This window comes from Sinocyclocheilus grahami, unplaced genomic scaffold (genome assembly GCF_001515645.1).
Source record: "Sinocyclocheilus grahami isolate Dianchi unplaced genomic scaffold, SAMN03320097.WGS_v1.1 scaffold8.1, whole genome shotgun sequence".
NCBI lineage: Eukaryota > Metazoa > Chordata > Actinopteri > Cypriniformes > Cyprinidae > Sinocyclocheilus > Sinocyclocheilus grahami.
The window spans coordinates 2,357,632-2,375,713 of record NW_015505187.1 but is presented as its reverse complement, the minus strand read 5'-3'; the positions used below and the strand labels follow the sequence as shown (position 1 = coordinate 2,375,713).

General features: G+C 37.7%; 3 protein-coding genes across 5 annotated transcripts in view; 2 read left to right on the top strand and 1 right to left on the bottom strand.

Annotated features, from left to right (window-relative positions):
* Positions 1-4,213, top strand: part of LOC107591329 (sortilin) — a 12,571-nt gene extending 8,358 nt beyond the window's left edge. The window contains exons 14-21 of the mRNA XM_016280459.1: positions 1,605-1,776; positions 1,889-2,082; positions 2,757-2,949; positions 3,036-3,152; positions 3,252-3,378; positions 3,627-3,733; positions 3,833-3,950; positions 4,075-4,213. Of these exons, the coding sequence (XP_016135945.1) occupies positions 1,605-1,776; positions 1,889-2,082; positions 2,757-2,949; positions 3,036-3,152; positions 3,252-3,378; positions 3,627-3,733; positions 3,833-3,950; positions 4,075-4,089 (1,043 nt within the window). The 3' untranslated portion in view covers positions 4,090-4,213. The remainder of the gene's footprint in view (positions 1-1,604; positions 1,777-1,888; positions 2,083-2,756; positions 2,950-3,035; positions 3,153-3,251; positions 3,379-3,626; positions 3,734-3,832; positions 3,951-4,074) is intronic.
* A 1,373-nt stretch (positions 4,214-5,586) lies between these two features.
* Positions 5,587-12,762, top strand: fam3c (FAM3 metabolism regulating signaling molecule C). The gene is made up of 10 exons (XM_016280082.1): positions 5,587-5,709; positions 7,584-7,645; positions 7,885-7,989; positions 8,170-8,196; positions 8,729-8,852; positions 9,009-9,067; positions 9,175-9,225; positions 12,314-12,398; positions 12,485-12,611; positions 12,730-12,762. The coding sequence occupies exons 2-10, from the start codon at positions 7,630-7,632 to the stop codon at positions 12,760-12,762; spliced, it is 627 nt and encodes a 208-aa protein (XP_016135568.1). The 5' UTR covers positions 5,587-5,709; positions 7,584-7,629.
* Positions 12,763-13,008: 246 nt separating this feature from the next.
* LOC107590524 (serine/threonine-protein phosphatase 6 regulatory subunit 2-like) overlaps positions 13,009-18,082 on the bottom strand; it is a 14,491-nt gene continuing 9,417 nt past the window's right edge. For all 3 annotated transcript variants that reach the window (XM_016279308.1, XM_016279299.1, XM_016279319.1), the window contains exons 16-23: positions 17,131-17,188; positions 16,904-17,031; positions 16,680-16,819; positions 16,464-16,599; positions 16,263-16,315; positions 15,913-16,087; positions 13,160-13,261; positions 13,009-13,076 (exon numbers count right to left, since the gene is read on the bottom strand). In XM_016279308.1, coding sequence (XP_016134794.1) covers positions 13,028-13,076; positions 13,160-13,261; positions 15,913-16,087; positions 16,263-16,315; positions 16,464-16,599; positions 16,680-16,819; positions 16,904-17,031; positions 17,131-17,188 — 841 coding nt within the window. In that variant the 3' untranslated portion in view covers positions 13,009-13,027. The remainder of the gene's footprint in view (positions 13,077-13,159; positions 13,262-15,912; positions 16,088-16,262; positions 16,316-16,463; positions 16,600-16,679; positions 16,820-16,903; positions 17,032-17,130; positions 17,189-18,082) is intronic.

Here is an 18,082-nt window from a genome sequence, read left to right as displayed (position 1 = left end):
TTGTTAATAAATAACAATTTGGTCCCTCGATATCTCTTTGCCACCGTGAAATCTTCTCAGTCTCTCCAAGTGTAAATAAATACGGCCGGGAAGTAAGAAAACACACATTCAAATGTATTCTCAAATACTTCAATTTATTCACAGAAATACAGATCTTATATAGGCATGTCGAGGGGAGTTTTCACCCTCTTAACCAATGAGGATAGGGGGACATACCCATACAGGATGTTTTTCCCAAGAACATGTGTTTTGTATAAAATTGCCACATATACAGAAAAACATATCCATATAAGGAATAGACTTCCTTTACCTTGAATATTGTGTAAGAGACATTCAAACACCATACAAGAGAGAGAGAGAACAGATAGAGGAGGGGTGATTCAGAGAAGGAGAGAGAAAGAGACAGAAAGGAGGGGTACGGCATCAAAAGACAGAGAGTGTTTTCTAACAGAGGTGAATGGGAATCACGGGTTTGAGAGTAAAAATAAACATACACAAACAAAACCAAATTAAACCCTGCGGCTCGTGACGATACATTGATGTATAAAGACACAAAACGATCGGTCTGTGCAAGAAACTGAACAGCATTTATATCGTTTTTTTTACCTCTGATTCACGCAATGTCCAAACTGCGCGTCCTCCTGAGTGCGTTCTTGACAGACGGTGCGTGAAGCGTCTTCTTCTTCTTGCTTTACGGCGGATCGCAGACTTATAAGTGCATTACCACCACCTATCATTTGTGTTCTACTGAAGAAACAAAGTCACCTACATCTTGGATGCCCGGTTGGGGGGTAAAATGCGTGTATCATTAGATCATTCGTTTTTTTATTTAATATTGAAAGTAGAAAAATTAGAAAACGGCTCCTTTTTTATTTTTTTCGTTTTTAATCCAAAAAACGAAAAACAAAAGCGACTTTACAGTCTGGAAATACTTTAGGCTATAGCAAATTATTTCTTGGACCCCCTATCGCTTTAAGAACTGCTGGTCTACACAGAAGAAAGACCTATCTAGACTCTGCCCCTGTACGAGGAAAATTTAAGCTGAATTCTCGTTTTTCGTTTTTTGGGAAAAAAACAAAAAAACGAAAGAAGAGCCGTTTTCTAATTTTTCTACTTTCAATATTAAATAAAAAAACGAATGATCAAATGATACACGGATTGGGTAAGCAGATAAATCAGGGTATCTTCTGTTTGATGAAGAGATAAAATGTAGTAGAAATAAACATGTTAAGAATAGATAGAAGCGGAGGACTATTATTAAGGTTTTTTTAGGACTATTATTATGTTGTAATGTTTGGTTGACCAATTAGCAGAGAGGGGCGTTTCATTCCCGCCCACATGTAGAGATCGAATATTCAAGTTGTTTATTCGTTTTCTATCCCTGAATGTAAAAACGAAAAATTAAGCTGGATTCTTGATTTTTCGTTTTGTTTGAATAATTGAAAAACGAAATATGTGCCGTTTTTCATTTTTCAGATTTCAATATTAAAACAAAAATTGATTGGACGGAAGATACCCTGATTCAGATAAACATCAAATTTTCATTTTTGGAAGAACTATCCCTTTAACATTCAAACTTGTCAAAATATTAAATGTCACTGCAGGTAGTGTCGGTGACTCCATTTCAGCCGCTCGGCCAGATGTGTATGTGTCTGGGGATGGAGGTTACACCTGGTGGGGGACTCTGAGAGGACCTCACCACTATAGCATCCTGGATTCTGGAGGGCTGATTGTGGCCGTGGAGGCGCATAGAGACAGACAGATCAGCTCAATAAAGTAACACACTATCACTTGCCCTGCAGTTGTATAACACATTGTTCTCGTTCTGAAAGAACAAACATGTAATTTGTGGTCACTGTCATATATGACTATGTGTGTCTGTTTTCAGGTTTTCCACAGATGAAGGACAGTGCTGGAAGGTATTTAATTTCACAGACCACCCAATCTTCCTAGCAGGACTGGCATCCGAGCCGGGCACTAAGACAATGAATATCAGCATTTTCGGCTACCGCCCAGACGATGATGATCAGCCCATGTGGGTGGCTGTCACCATAGACTTTGAGCACCTGCTCACCAGAGAATGTAAGAAACGTTTCAAGACTTATGGGCAGAATTCAAATAGTGTAATAAGTATCATACTAAATCATCAAAGCTCAGACACAAATCAATGAATAATGTAGAATTGACCCTTTGCCGGGAGTTTGACTGACTGGCGGTCTGACCAATTGTACTGCTGAATCTGCTATTTTGTCCGACAAAAAACAAACCAGACAGGAGAGTAGATTAACGTTGGTGGATGTAAAAAATGGTGCGTATTGATGTCTTTCTGCAGTTGACACAAGATACCTTGATCGGTACACGAACTGAGGCGCTACAGCGATCTGTCACAACACATCAAAGAGCCATAAAATGGCATTTATTGTTTGAATTTCTTATAAAAAAGGCCAAAATTTGAAAGCTTCTAACATGCTCTAACATGCTTGAGCTTCTAACATGCTCAGTCGGACTAAAAGCTTCTGACAGGGGGTCCGACTAGTGCCAAAGGTGCAGAAAACACTACAAAAATATAGGCCAACAGATGCTCAATGACAGCCTGACAGATGCTCTACAGCATAAGCCCATCAGCTTCATGTCAATCCCTCAAGAAGGAAAAAACATTATAGTTCCTCAACATCAATATCATTTATATCTGTACCACAATTGTGACAATGCAGTATTTAGTCTTAGAAGTTTGTCCAAATCATGTCTTTTCCTAGGTGGTGAAGAGGACTATGTGCAGTGGTTGGCACACTCTGACTATGACTCTGACCCAGAAACAGATGGATGCCTCTTGGGCTACAAAGAGACGTTTAGAAGACTAAAGAAACTGTCAGCATGTAGAAATGGGAGAGGATATGTGGTCAGCAGGCAGCAGCGTCCATGTCCTTGCACTAGGGAAGACTACATGTGGTAGGAAAAATTGCACCACACTGAGGTTTGGACTTCTGCTTATGACCAAACAAAAGATGTTTTCTGAATATCTCTCCTGTCAACAGCGAGTACGGTTTCTATCGGCATGAAAACACCTCGGAGTGTCTCCTACAACCCGACTTCCTGAATCAAACCCAGGATATTTGCTTAAATGGGGAGCTAGAAGACCTGCAGAATACAGGGTGATGGTGAAATACATCTTGATTTCTATATAGCAAAATTTTTAAACACACACAAATACATACACTTCATTGTTATAATTATACCACTGTGTTATACAGGTATCGTAAGATTCCTGGCGATAAATGTGAGGAGGGTGTCAGGCCTCCGAGACGAGAAGATGTTTTCAAAAAGCTTTGTGGGAATGACATTTCACCAACTTCCGCAAATTCGCATACTAAGAGATCAGTGAGTGGCCCGTTTCTCATGACAATCATTACTCACTATACAGTGGCCAAAAAACAAAGTAAAATCACTTATCATGTATGTTACAATATAACGATCATAAATACAGTTTGCTTAACCAGTATGAGCAAGAGTGATGTATTTCTGAAAATCAATATGAATTTCGTTCATAAATCAATCAGCACATTTAAAATAATACATAAAGAAAAACATGGCTGTTGAACATTTATTTATTGTCTTTCTATTTGCAGCCGGGCATGCTGGTTCTTATTGTGGTGTGTACTTGTGTGGGGGTCATTGGTTTGATTATTACTGCAGCTTTAATAATCACTTCAAAGAGGATGAACTGTAGGCAAAGGTAAGGTCATATGATAAAACTTGATTGCCATTTATTTCTCATACAAGATATGTCTTGCAGAAGTCAGATTCTCTGTTGGTCAAATTCTGCCCCCTGCAGGTCACCTGCTTATCGCTTTTCGGCTCTGCAACTCCAAGAAGATGATCTGTCTGTTAGCAATGAGAGCAGCCCCAATGGCAAACTAAATGGTTTCCAGGTCCAGGAGGACTCAGATGATGTAAGCTTGATGAACCAGTCAATATTAACCTTGCATATATCAACTGAATTTGGCTGTTTTATTCATTTATAGTTGATTATATATTCATTTTTGCATTTGCTTGTTTACTTTTTCTTCTTCTAAGGATCTCATTGAATGAACAACATTTAAACACTGGGAACTACTCAGGCTTTAAAGACAAGTGTGAATTGTTTCAAATGAATCTCATCACCCAGGCACTGTGACTGGACAATAAATGCTTGGAAATAACGGTGAACTGCATTATTCAGACCAAGGCAAATGCTATCTTGCTATCCAGGTTCTTATTTTGTCCTATGAAGTGTCTTATACAGGGACCAGAGGATAATCATTAGGAGTGAATTCACTTTCACCCTCTCTGTCTTTTGCACTGGAATCATTCATATTCCCTCAGGCTGCGGCTGCTGGCAATCCTCCTTGAGCTTTGGGACTATGTATTTTCAAATAGACCTATCTACTGTTTTTGAATTGTAAATAAATTAAAATGCATTTAAACATCAGCATTATGTATGCTCATCCTCTCATCCACATTTATATATATATATATACATATATATATATACAGTATATATATATTTTTTTAATAATACAATACTAAATGAAATATGTCAAATGAAAAAGAGACCAAACAGTGGTCTGTCTTGGAAAACAAACAAACCACACACCTCACAAAGGCATACACTCACCTCACACCTCCTCACTAACACACACTCTCACACATACACTACATACCACACTACACACCAACATGAACCAGACATCTTCACCCATCTGACTCAAAATTCAAGAATATTTAAGCAGTACAGGGTATAGGGGGAAAAAATAACAAAATAAATGAATTACATTATAAAGTTTGTAGCCTATACTACTGTCTTAAATCGAATTGCCTAAATATAATGTTTTTCAGTCCATTGCCTAGGTGTATATACTATTCAACCTATAAATTCACATAAAACACTAAAATATCAAGAATTTCTTATTTAAACATAGTGTACTTTAAATGTCTTAAAAATAATAATAATCTGTTCTTTTTGCATATAATTTTCCATTCGTTCCAAATGGCTTCAAATTGAACTACATAGTCTAAAACTAGTATGACCAGTTTTTTAACTAATTAAGCAAATTATTATAAAACAAAAACCTGAGCAGTGTGGGCTGGTGTCATATAGGACACGCCCCACATGGGCGTGTCTGTCTCTATCACACGTACACACATCTCTGCACACACGCACGCACGCTCCTCCCCTCTGGCGCATTTTTTTTTGTCTAGATATTAATTTGTCATTTAAGTAGGCAACATGAATTAAAGGATTTTTTAAAAAATTACAATTATTATTATTTTAAAATTCATTTAATAAAAGCTTGTTTAAGAGGATTTGTTTTTTTTATATTACTGTGACTTAATTAATAAATGTGACAATAAATGTTGCTTATATACTCTTTTATAGAAGATTTAAACGATCTCTGTCATTTTTGTGGACTACGCAATGACCCAAGTGATTCAGACATAACACCTGCTTGGTTTGGGCTCTTTTTATTTTTTAAATTAAAGCTAGTATTATCTTAGGTTTGGTCCTTGCTAAATGAACGCCCAATTGCTACTACAAACTACCGCTGCAAAACCGCGGACTTGGCAACACTGCGAAGTTGCGCAGGCGCTGTGAGGGGGAAACAGGGAAACTGAATTCGCCGGAACACCGGCTGTGTAGGGCTACTCAGCGTTGTGTCGCCGTGGCACCAGGTACTTCTTTCTATTCTCTTCTTTTTTATTCAATAGCAGTCTAAAAGTATATTCGTTGGGTTACATGATTTCTTGAGTTCATATTATAAATCCGTTTTAAGGTTTATTCTTGTTTTTGTTTTTTTTATATATTCGCCTCATGCTAACGGCTACTGTAATTTTTACTGTTGTCAACTGACACCTAAACTTCACACCAACACAAACGATTAATTCGCTTCTGTTATCTTTTTCAGAAATAATTATAGGTTTTCAGGATGTATGTGTTTGTTTTAAATGTTATATCTTGAGCTGAAGTTAAAGCTAAGGATTTGTTGAATGTTTTATTGGCTCATGTGAAAAGAGTCCTTTTCAGATGACAGGTGAAGACTGATACAATCTAAAACTTTTATGTTCGCATGTGTTAAACCAGCTTATAAACTTGCACTTTCTTTTGCCACCTTTCTATACACGTGAATAGGGTTTGATCAATATGATTTGTTATAATGGCCAGTGCTCATACTGATATCTGTAGAGCAGAGTACTATTTAATAATAACAAGGTGCTGAACAATGGCTTTATACTATATTAGAATTCACTAAAATAGTTTAATAGTTCACTAAAATAGTCATGAACAATTTAACGCATTCATACATTATATAATTCTGTGATGTTAAGTTAAACATGGTAAAATGTGTTGAAAAAAAACTATCTATCTACACTACCTTTCAAAATATGTTTTTTGTAGGAGTTTCTTATGCTCATCAAGGCTGCATGTATTTGATTAAAAAAATACAGGAAAAAGTGTAATGTTGTGAAATATTATTACGATGTAAAATAATGTTTTTCTATTTTAATATACATTAAAATATAATTTATTCTTGTGAAGCAAAGTTGAATTTTCAGCATCATTACTCTTCAGTGTAAGAGTGTGCCTTCATTAGTCTTCAGTGTCACATGATCCTTCAGAAATCATTCTAATATGATTTATTATCAGTGCTGGGAACTGTTGTGCTGCTTCATATTTTTTTGGAACCTGTGATACTTTTTTTCAGGATTCTTTGATGAATAAAAAGTTAAAAAGAAGAGCATTTATTTAAAATAGAAATCTTTTCTAACAATATACACTACCGTTCAAAAGTTTGAGGTCAGTAAATTTGTATTCTTTCTTTTTAAAAAAAATAAATTAAAACTTTTATTCAGCAAGGATGTGTTAAATTGATAAGAAGTGATAGCAAGATTTATATTTTGAATAAATGCTGTTCTTTTTAACTTTTTATTCATCAAGGAATCCTGAAAAAGTATCGCAGTTTCCAAAAAAATATTTGGCAGCACTACTGTTGCCAACATTGATAATTCTAATAATAAATCAGCATATTAGAATGATTTCTGAAGGATCATGAGACACTTTATACTGGAGTAATGGCTGATGGAAATTCAGCTTTGCATCACAGAAATAAATTGTATTTTAAAGGATATTAAAATAGAAACCATTATTTTATATTGTAATAACATTTTGCAAGATACTGTTTTTTTCTGTATTTTTGATCAAATAAATGCAGCCTTGATGAACATTAGAGACTTCTTTAAAAAACATTACAAGTCTTACTGATCCCAAACTTTTGAACGGCAGTATATATATATATGCTTAGCTGAAAGGATAATCAAGTTACTCTGAATATATAATAAGCAAATACATGAGGATCGGAAATGTGAATTGTGAATCTTAATCAACCAAATATAGGTCAGTTACTCAGCCAGGCCATTGTTTCGCTGTGTGACTCTTCACAAATATCTTGATTATCTTGAGTAGATCCCTGCAGGTAACATAAGTATTGTAGCTGGGATATTTAGGAATTCAGGCTTTTGTTGTATGATGATATCTGATCTCATGTCAGGTGTGTGGATCTCAGTGTGGTGACTGGTGCTTGCAAGGCCGTCAGGATGATGCGAGCAGGAGGTGTGTTCTGTTTCTTTCAGAATGAACTCTGCTTAAGTATATATTACATGTAACCAACGGCAAGTATTTGCTCTTTTTGTTGTGGACAATATGTTGTGGTAATGTATGTGTAACAGCAGTGCAAAAAATAATTTTGCTTTAAGACATTGAAAAATTGCTGTAATCCTAACAATTGGTTTATTGTGCAAAAGTGAACAAAATAGTTGAAAGTAAGTTTTTTTTTTTTTTTTTTTTTACAGGACTTTTGAAACTGGCAGTGCTGGTTTCTATCTTATTTCTAGTTGTGTTCCTGGCATTTGAGCTATTAGAGAGCAATATGAATTTAAATTTGGGGAAAGTACTTGGTAAGTTCACGCATGCAGCCGTTTTCTGCAACACACACGGAACTTACTGATCTGAAACTGCACACGTTTTTTGTTTGTAAAGTAAGATAATACACTTGTTTGGTTAAGGAATGAGTTCGCGTTTTTCAGTGTTTGACATGGCACACTGCTATTTGCTAATCAGCATATGTTTCTCTACAGCACGATATGCACCTGCAGAGACTGTGCGTGAGTACATTGTTTTTTTTATTTTTACTACATATGAGAATTGAGGATGGTGAATGAGTTCCTATCTAATCCTTAATAGTAGCTGACTGGACTAAATGAACAAGCTCCTCCTGTGCCTTTGATTAGAACTGTGTAGATATAAATGAGGAATTCAAAACGTAACTTGAACCTGTGCAGAAATCAATCATAGTTAAACTTTCCTGCAATGACATTAATGGCATGTAGGTGTTAAATTCTTGATATTAGACACAGAGTTCCACAGTTGTCACATTAGATGTGTTGAGTTGCTGCCAGCTGCCATTTACTTTAGATAAAGTAGGTGTGTTGGGGTGTGGTGATCTTTTTATAACTTCACCCACTTGATGTCTGTTGTAGACATAATTCAGCGTGAAGACGCCTGTCCGGTATATGTGTAAATAATATAAACAATTAATAAATCATGCAGACAGAAGATAAGAACATAGCCAAAAATGTTTTTCCCCCCTCAAATAGTTAAGACGTGTTTTTATGGCTGTATTGATGTTGTTTTCAGCCACCAGGCCTCCGCGCCACAAATGCGGCCTTTCTAAATCATGTCCCGAGGACCATTTTGCTTTTAAGATCACCAGTGGAGCAGCCAGCGTTGTCGGCCCGAAAATGTGTTTGCAAGACAATGTGTAGGTTTTACACATCTCTAATTGAGCTGAATAATCACTATAGAAAAATACAAATCTTGACTTTTTTTATTGGCTGGGGACTTCCTGAATTCAGAGGAAACATTAGAAGAATTTGACTGCTGCTGTGCGAACTCTTTCTTCTTTATCTTTTATCAGATTAATGAGCGGAGTAAAGAACAACATTGGACGGGGTATAAACATTGCTTTGATCAATGGTATGCCTTCTTTTTGTCTTTAGAAACAAGTAGATGGTGAAACCTTTTTAACTGAACAGTTACTGAGAGAAGTTGGACTGAATTAATCATCCACAGTATTTTTACAGGCAAGACCGGCGAGCTCACCAAGATGGATTCCTTTGACATGTGGTCTGGAGGTAATTCTGTTTTTAGACCTCATATCTTGTTTCCATTTGCATGTTTTGCACGTGTAGTATTTGCATTGTATTAAATTCCATCTTGGGTGATCACTTTACTATAACTGTTAGGTACACAGTCTTTTTGTCCCATTTTTATATACTTTTTTACTTCAAATATAAGTTTGTATTGTTGTGATTCTTCTCAAAGCTGATTGAATTGGTTCATGGCTTATATCACTTTAATTAGGACTTTTAAAAAATCTCTATGGGAAAAATATGGAAAAAGTGGGTGGGCAGTAATGTACTCTATTCAATGAATACATGACTGTCTGGGGTTTTTGTGTTTGCTTTGACATAGAGAGTGAATGGATATTTTTTTTTTTTTTTTTTTTTTACAGGACTTTTGAAACTGGCAGTGCTGGTTTCTATCTTATTTCTAGTTGTGTTCCTGGCATTTGAGCTATTAGAGAGCAATATGAATTTAAATTTGGGGAAAGTACTTGGTAAGTTCACGCATGCAGCCGTTTTCTGCAACACACACGGAACTTACTGATCTGAAACTGCACACGTTTTTTGTTTGTAAAGTAAGATAATACACTTGTTTGGTTAAGGAATGAGTTCGCGTTTTTCAGTGTTTGACATGGCACACTGCTATTTGCTAATCAGCATATGTTTCTCTACAGCACGATATGCACCTGCAGAGACTGTGCGTGAGTACATTGTTTTTTTTATTTTTACTACATATGAGAATTGAGGATGGTGAATGAGTTCCTATCTAATCCTTAATAGTAGCTGACTGGACTAAATGAACAAGCTCCTCCTGTGCCTTTGATTAGAACTGTGTAGATATAAATGAGGAATTCAAAACGTAACTTGAACCTGTGCAGAAATCAATCATAGTTAAACTTTCCTGCAATGACATTAATGGCATGTAGGTGTTAAATTCTTGATATTAGACACAGAGTTCCACAGTTGTCACATTAGATGTGTTGAGTTGCTGCCAGCTGCCATTTACTTTAGATAAAGTAGGTGTGTTGGGGTGTGGTGATCTTTTTATAACTTCACCCACTTGATGTCTGTTGTAGACATAATTCAGCGTGAAGACGCCTGTCCGGTATATGTGTAAATAATATAAACAATTAATAAATCATGCAGACAGAAGATAAGAACAAAAAAATGTTTTTCCCCCCTCAAATAGTTAAGACGTGTTTTTATGGCTGTATTGATGTTGTTTTCAGCCACCAGGCCTCCGCGCCACAAATGCGGCCTTTCTAAATCATGTCCCGAGGACCATTTTGCTTTTAAGATCACCAGTGGAGCAGCCAGCGTTGTCGGCCCGAAAATGTGTTTGCAAGACAATGTGTAGGTTTTACACATCTCTAATTGAGCTGAATAATCACTATAGAAAAATACAAATCTTGACTTTTTTTATTGGCTGGGGACTTCCTGAATTCAGAGGAAACATTAGAAGAATTTGACTGCTGCTGTGCGAACTCTTTCTTCTTTATCTTTTATCAGATTAATGAGCGGAGTAAAGAACAACATTGGACGGGGTATAAACATTGCTTTGATCAATGGTATGCCTTCTTTTTGTCTTTAGAAACAAGTAGATGGTGAAACCTTTTTAACTGAACAGTTACTGAGAGAAGTTGGACTGAATTAATCATCCACAGTATTTTTACAGGCAAGACCGGCGAGCTCACCAAGATGGATTCCTTTGACATGTGGTCTGGAGGTAATTCTGTTTTTAGACCTCATATCTTGTTTCCATTTGCATGTTTTGCACGCATTGTATTAAATTCCATCTTGGGTGATCACTTTACTAAAACTGTTAGGTACACAGTCTTTTTGTCCCATTTTTATATACTTTTTTACTTCAAATATAAGTTTGTATTGTTGTGATTCTTCTCAAAGCTGATTGAATTGGTTCATGGCTTATATCACTTTAATTAGGACTTTTAAAAAATCTCTATGGGAAAAATATGGAAAAAGTGGGTGGGCAGTAATGTACTCTATTCAAGCCGTTTTATTATCTGGGTTTCCATCCAAAGTTGAGAATTAAACTTTTGCGCTAAATTGAATTATCGCATAAAACATTTGCGAATAAGCACCGTTTCCATCCAACGAGTCAAAGAGAACAAAATTGTCACTTTCTCATAAACTGGCAACTAATATCACTAAGAAAAGTAGGAGAAGCCACTGAATATAATCATTTTCGCTAATAAATTAATTGCACCTCAGAGCGAGCAGACGAAACACAATGAATGCGGTCATTGCTTTCGAAGGTGGATGCCTGCTGTCTGGGAACGCAGTTGTGTAAGAGAGTTCTGAGAGGCAATTAAACAGAAATACTTTGACAACAGACTTTGCTCGGGCATTTGACCATAACAACATTTCAGATGCTGTGCAAGGAGTCTGCTGGTTACTCAAGTTTGCCGTCCCATTTTTGATGTGCATGGAGGAATTTATTTGGCAAATGCGTTTTCATCTCTCATTATTCGCATTAACCCTTTTTTGTATGAGTCAAAACCCACCTCAAGTGAGCATAAAAACTTTTTTTGTGAATTAAGGGATTTTGTTTCCTGAAATTTGGCATTTCCATCACACTGATGGAAACTCTGATGTGATGCTTCAAAATGTGCATAAAAACAGGGTGATGGAAACATAGCTTGTGTCTAATCACTCAGACCACATTTATACATAGTTTCAAAATGCATATGATTTCAATTTGTATTGTAAAGTTGTCCTCCAAAAAAGTAATAGAAGTGTTGGAGAATTGTGGATATTAATGTGGACTTGTCTCGCCTAACTGCTTTTTATTCCGCAGTTCTCAACCTTTTTGACTGTTATCCAACATTTAAACCATATTATCTTGAGGCCCACTTGGAAGAGTGCTGAGGCCCCCTAGTGGTTTCTGGCCCCATGGTTGAGTTTTAATGGGTGGCAAGAGACTAATTTTAATACCAGTTTAAAATAGGGCCACTGTGTTACGGTTTTATTGTTAAGAGCTTGATTCTGTTTGCAAACTCGGCAGGGTCAAGTACTTGAAATTTCCTTTCGAGTCGCATGCAAAAGTTAACCTTTTTAAATGTTTATTCTTGTCTAGATGTGAACCATCTTATCAAATTCTTAAAGGAAATAGAAGATGGAAGCATTGTCATGATGGCCACTTTTGATGATCCTGCAACAAAGTGAGTCACTTCAAATATTTGGTCAGACTTTTACATATCTGTCTCGGCTTGTCTATTTATTGCTTTTTTTTTAAAATTATGAACAGGCTAAACGATGAGGCCAGAAATCTGATAGCAGAATTGGGCAGCTCAAGCATCAGCATACTGGGATTTAGAGATAACTGGGTGTTTGTTGGAGGCAAAGGGATCAAGACAAAGAGCCCCTTTGAGCAGGTAAATTTGCCTTGTATCTTGTTTTCAGGCCGCCGCCCCCACTAATGAGAGGCCACGTCCTGTTCAGATTTTCATTTACTTTTTTAAATATCTAATAAACCATCTCTTATGTCTCCAGCACATCAAGAACAACGAACTTGAAGTGCTCTGAAACATGGCAATTCATTTATCCTGCAGCACGTGCCCTTCCCTTCCAACTGCTCAAATCCTGCATCATTATTATAGCATGGAGATATAGAACCACTATTTACAAGTGCATGAAATACATCCATGAAATCCAATCAAGGTCACTGTATTTGAGGGAGAGAACTGTAGGGAGCTTGTAACGTTACAGCTGTACAAAAATGTTCCAGGTTCGATGCTGTCAGTTACCAGAGAATAATTTCGACCTCTTTCGGGACTCCTATCCAGAGGCTTCAGACCGGTCCGTTAGGCGTGATCTCAGCTGAAGAAGGCGCCTCGACTCTGTAGAGGCATAAGAGAGAGTAAGAGAGGGTGGAGGGTCCTTTTTTATCGAACAACATAACATCTGGTTAATACACATTCACCTTGTCTCCATCACAGTGGTAGCATCTGACTCTTCTGTAGACGCTGAAGACTCACTATTGTCTGTGATGCTGAGCTTCTCCAGAGCTTCAGTAGGCACCTCGCTGCAGAGAAAAGAGTGCAAGAGTGCAGCACAAACATTTACCTCTAAATACTTCTACGCCTTTACAGAATAAAAAATGCTTTCACAATTACGACACTGAAAGTGATCACTTTTCATCATTAAATTGTTTAAAGGGGTCATCTGATGCCCATTTTTCACAAGTTGATATGATTCTTTAGGGTCTTAATGAAAAGTCTGTAACACAGTTCGGTTAAAATTTCTCAATGGCAGTGTAAAAAACACAGTTTTTACCCCGTCAAAAACAGCTCTTTGCAAAGAGCAAGCCTTTTTGTAGCATTTTCCTTTAAATGTTAATGAGCTCTGCTGACCCCGCCCCTCTCTTCTAAGCTGCTCTCTGAGGGAATGTTTACTTTAGCCGCATTCATTGTGAAACTTGCTAGATTCATGAAAAAAACCTTAAACTCACTTCTTCTGTAGGTGAAGCTGGATCACGAATGATTTGCACGAACGTAGACGCATTTAGGTTGATCGCGGGGGGGATCCCTTCAGAAACAATCCACTGCGAGTTCAGCGGCTCAGATGTTGAGAGTAAATGACAACTGCTATGTTCATTATTACATCCAACAACAGAACACCTCAATCGCTTAGGAGTCAAGCCGCGGTCACACTGCACTTTTCTCTTCATTGACTTCCATTCATACGCATGCGAATGCGTTAGACTGGGAATGCAAGCGTGTGAAAAGTTTTCGCATTTCGCTGCGTTCCAAAGTTCAAACTTGGTGAACTCTGGCATGCGAATTCACATCACGTGATACCGTGTGACCAACGGCAGATCGATACGTCACAACATGACCTATCTGAATCAAAAGAACAAATTTAAAACTGCAGCTCTGCAGTAAAGTGGAGTAGATTGTATGTTTTTACATTTTAGGTGTATTATTATTGTTTATGTGTTGAATTTAAAGGTCCCCTGAAGTGCCTTGAAACACGCAGCATTATTCTATGTGGTGACGTAATTTCAACTGAAACAGGAAGAGAGGGCGGGACATAGAGCAACCACGCCCCCTTTTTAAAATAGCCAATAGCGTTTAGTTTAAATCTGCTCGGGCCACAGCCGTTGAGCTCGGTAAAGCCGCATTTGACAGCCACAGTCTAATAGATTACCCCCTAGATTCAATATGAAACTGTTTAGTAAAACAAAATAGTGGTCATAATCATGCTGAGGCTGTGTAGTTGTAAAAGTTTTTAATATATGCCGACTTGCGCATATGATCCGCTGCATGCGATCTCGTCTCTGGACCGGAGCCAAAGTCCGGATCAGACTGTGTGCGCTGCCGCGGTTCGTGTGAAACAACGTGAAACCAGACCTCATTTGCACCAATCTAAAGCATATTTACACTGTCAGAATCGTTCCCTATCACCTACATTGTGCACTTCGAGCCATTCACCGTACAGGAAATACTACACTGTGCAGGAAATACTACACTGTGATCAAGCGACCGATCTTAGCATCTATTTATAGTGCAGGGGGCGGGCGCTTCGGATTCTAGAGAGCATTTGATTGGTCAGAAGATTTGATGAGAAGATAAAGTACGATGTGACGTCAAAAAAAATCGTTGAGCCGTTTTGGCGGAAGTGACAAACTGCAAGCTTTGAATGCTTATATCTTATAAATGCGAATTTTGTCACTGTTTTGGAGCACACTGCCTTATAGATAACCTTAAGACTAACATATTGATACTAACACCCAAAAAAAATTTGATTTCATGGGGACTTTAAGTTTTTAAAAAGACATAATATCACGTCCATTGCAGCGTCCGAACGAATTTCGCATGCTCAAAGTCTAGTGTGACCGTGTCTTCATTCTTGTCTACATCTGCTCTGGCAGTGAAACAATGGCAGACTGATGACAGCTCACTCAGGGCGGGTCTAAGGTAAGACACCAGTCCAGCCTGTGCTGAAATGCTACTGTCAATCAAACTATCGTGGAAGGGGGCTGTTTTTGTGACATCACACAGACAGACATCCGATTTGAGAAAGGGGTAAAGATTTTAGTAGATAAAAAAAAAAAAAACACTGGGTGGAATTTATCATTATAGGGTGGTTGTGTTCACACACTGCCAACACACATTTCAGTTCAAACTACTTGTAAAAGTGCAGGTAGCACCCGATGACCCCTTTAAAACTTGATTGAATCAACTGGACAAGTGGAGTAAGAGGCTATCTAAAGGTGCACTCAACATTAGCAAAATTTTGTGGGCCAAAAAAAAACCCATCCACTGTCAATAGTGTAGCGATGAAGCATCACAACATAACAAGCAACTTTCTGTTGGTCAAAAGCAAATTCACAACCAATTTGAACCCTGCAAGAATCATTCACCCTCACACGAAATTTCCAATTGCGTGAATTCCTATTGAAATCACTGGATTTTATCTGTGAAAAATCCCCAAACTACAGTAAATGTGACCTTAAGTCAATTAATATATAGGGAAGTGTCCGAATGGGATTCACTTTTCAGTCTGGTGTGTCATATTTTTCTTCCCTTTAAGTGGTGTGTTTATCACACTACAGGTCTTCGGTCATCGTTTAAAAATGGTGATATTATTCCCTTCCTGAAGTCATGAGAATCCTTTTTTTCTGGAACTACATTAAAACACTAATGCTGCTATTTCTTCGCAAAGTGTTCTTACCTCGAGGGTGCTGTTGTCTGGTTGGCAGGTGTTTTAGGGGAACTCTCTGTCTTATTTTCTCTAGGGTCCTCTTCACTGTCTGAGCCTCCAGACGAGCTGTTGTCTGAGGCCACCAGAGGGGCTTTTGGCCCAGGACTTCCTTCCCACGCTCCTGTAGCCGAAACACTGCCAGCCGCTGCAAAAAATAAATAAATAAATAATAATAATAAAAATCAAGGGTCTAAACGACAAAATTTCAACCCTCTTTTTAGTTTTGTAAACTAATTGAACTTAGTGAATGTATTTCTGAATAGGAAATTCAGAATATTAACGGCGTTAATATTCAGAAGACTCAAATACAGCATACTCACAGTTCTTCTCTTGGCCTTGTTGAGGATGTCCCTCAGTCTGGCTGGACTCTGTGCTGTAATGTAAAAGTCAATGGATCAGCACTGATAAAGGTATTCCCATAATTCAAACACAGTCCAACCAATAGTACCTCACTTTAACAAACATTCCAAAACAGTGTCGTAAGAAGCATTATACAACTTTCTTCAAAGCAGTGTTCTTACCTGCTGAAAGGCTGGAACTCAGTGAAGGAGGTCCAGCTTGTGTCTTGCGGACCCTCGCCTCCCTGCTGAGGGGGGCCACCCCAGGAGCTAGAGGAGCTCACCTCCGTCTCACCAAAACTCGCCGTCCAGCTTGAATCTGTACACAAGCACAAAGAATGTTCAATAAACTAATTCATCTGAAAGATTCAGAGTTGTGGGTGATGTTGCAGCATTCACTTTGAGTCTGAGCCACTGCAGAATGCGGAGGACTGGCCTCTTCCTCAACATCCTCTTCCTCAGAGGCCGACCCGCGGCCTCCACCCCCATTCCTCACTGCACTCTTGGGTGAACTATCTGAAGAAAGAGACACCCCGAACCTGGAAAGAATAAATAGAGAATGTGAATTCAATAAACAAAACAGGAGAATCTATTTCCTCAAGCATATCATCCATGTGCTGTACCTCGATCTGGATTTGATTTGTGTTGCATAGTTTATTTCTTTTTCATCCCAAATATCCTCCTCTTCCTCACAGTCATCGAACTGCTGGATTCTTTCTTTACAACATGCCTCAAAAGCTGCAGAATTGGCCTAAAGAGCACAACAATCCGAATAAACCATCAAAACACTTACAGCAGGGCTAAGTGATCATTTGAATAATGGACAGTGTTTTCAGTGGCTGACACTTACACTATGATCATCTGCATCTATATTGAAGTTAATTTCCGCAATTCGATCGAACGCAGCACTGCAAGATTAAAAGAGGTCTCTCAAAAATCATACTGACAATCTTTACCACAGAAACATATCAGCACTGTACATCAATGCAGGTCTCTGCAGCATTCTGATATATGGCAATACTTATCACTGGATCTGAGAAACTAGGGCTGCACGATAAATCGAAATGATATCGAAATTGTGATTAGACCGAAGCTGTGATTGTCATGCGTATCTTTCAGTGAAGCACAGTTCTGTGATCAGTAGTAAATCTCCATCCGAAGGCGAGAGGGCGCTCTCGCGTGGAAACTCCAAATACGCCCCACAGAAGAAACCCAGCAGTTGCTGAATAAACCAAGAGGTCCTCGCTGCAGCCTGTAGTACGATGATGTAGCTTGATCAGATCCAATACATATTGGATGTTTGACGAGCATGCGCAGTATTGGATTTTAATGCGCATGTGCAAAGTGGGGCTGTCATTGAAGCTAGTATTTAATGTAAATTAAACTGTAATTACGAGATATAGGTGTGTTTTGGCTTACACAAATTATATTATACTGTGATTTTAAACTAGTAGTGTATTCAAACTTTATTTAAGCAACGATGGCGTAGTTTTGAATGTAAGAGTTTGGTATGCAAGCTGTTTATTTTTTATTAGTTTGATTCGTTTTAGAAATAAAACTCTACTAATTACAATTTTGTTCTTTATGAAAAAAATGGGGTGTAACTATTGTCTTTATTTTTTCCTCTGATAGTCTAGTCAAGATAGTTAGATAGTTCTGTCAAAAATTCGTTCATGAACCAAATATTATTTTTCGTTCTCACTCTGTGCTATACGTGACAGAGTATAAAAAAAAGTTATAGGCCTACTAAAATATGCGGACATAATTTTTATACCATATAAAAATAAAAAGAAGAAAAACAA

Excerpts from the sequence above, each read along its gene's own strand:
- fam3c (XM_016280082.1), top strand. Across the intron at positions 7,990-8,169 it reads AAATTTGGGGAAAGTACTTG|CACGATATGCACCTGCAGAG; the intron begins GTAAGTTCACGC and ends GTTTCTCTACAG. Across the intron at positions 8,853-9,008 it reads ATGTGTTTGCAAGACAATGT|ATTAATGAGCGGAGTAAAGA; the intron begins GTAGGTTTTACA and ends ATCTTTTATCAG.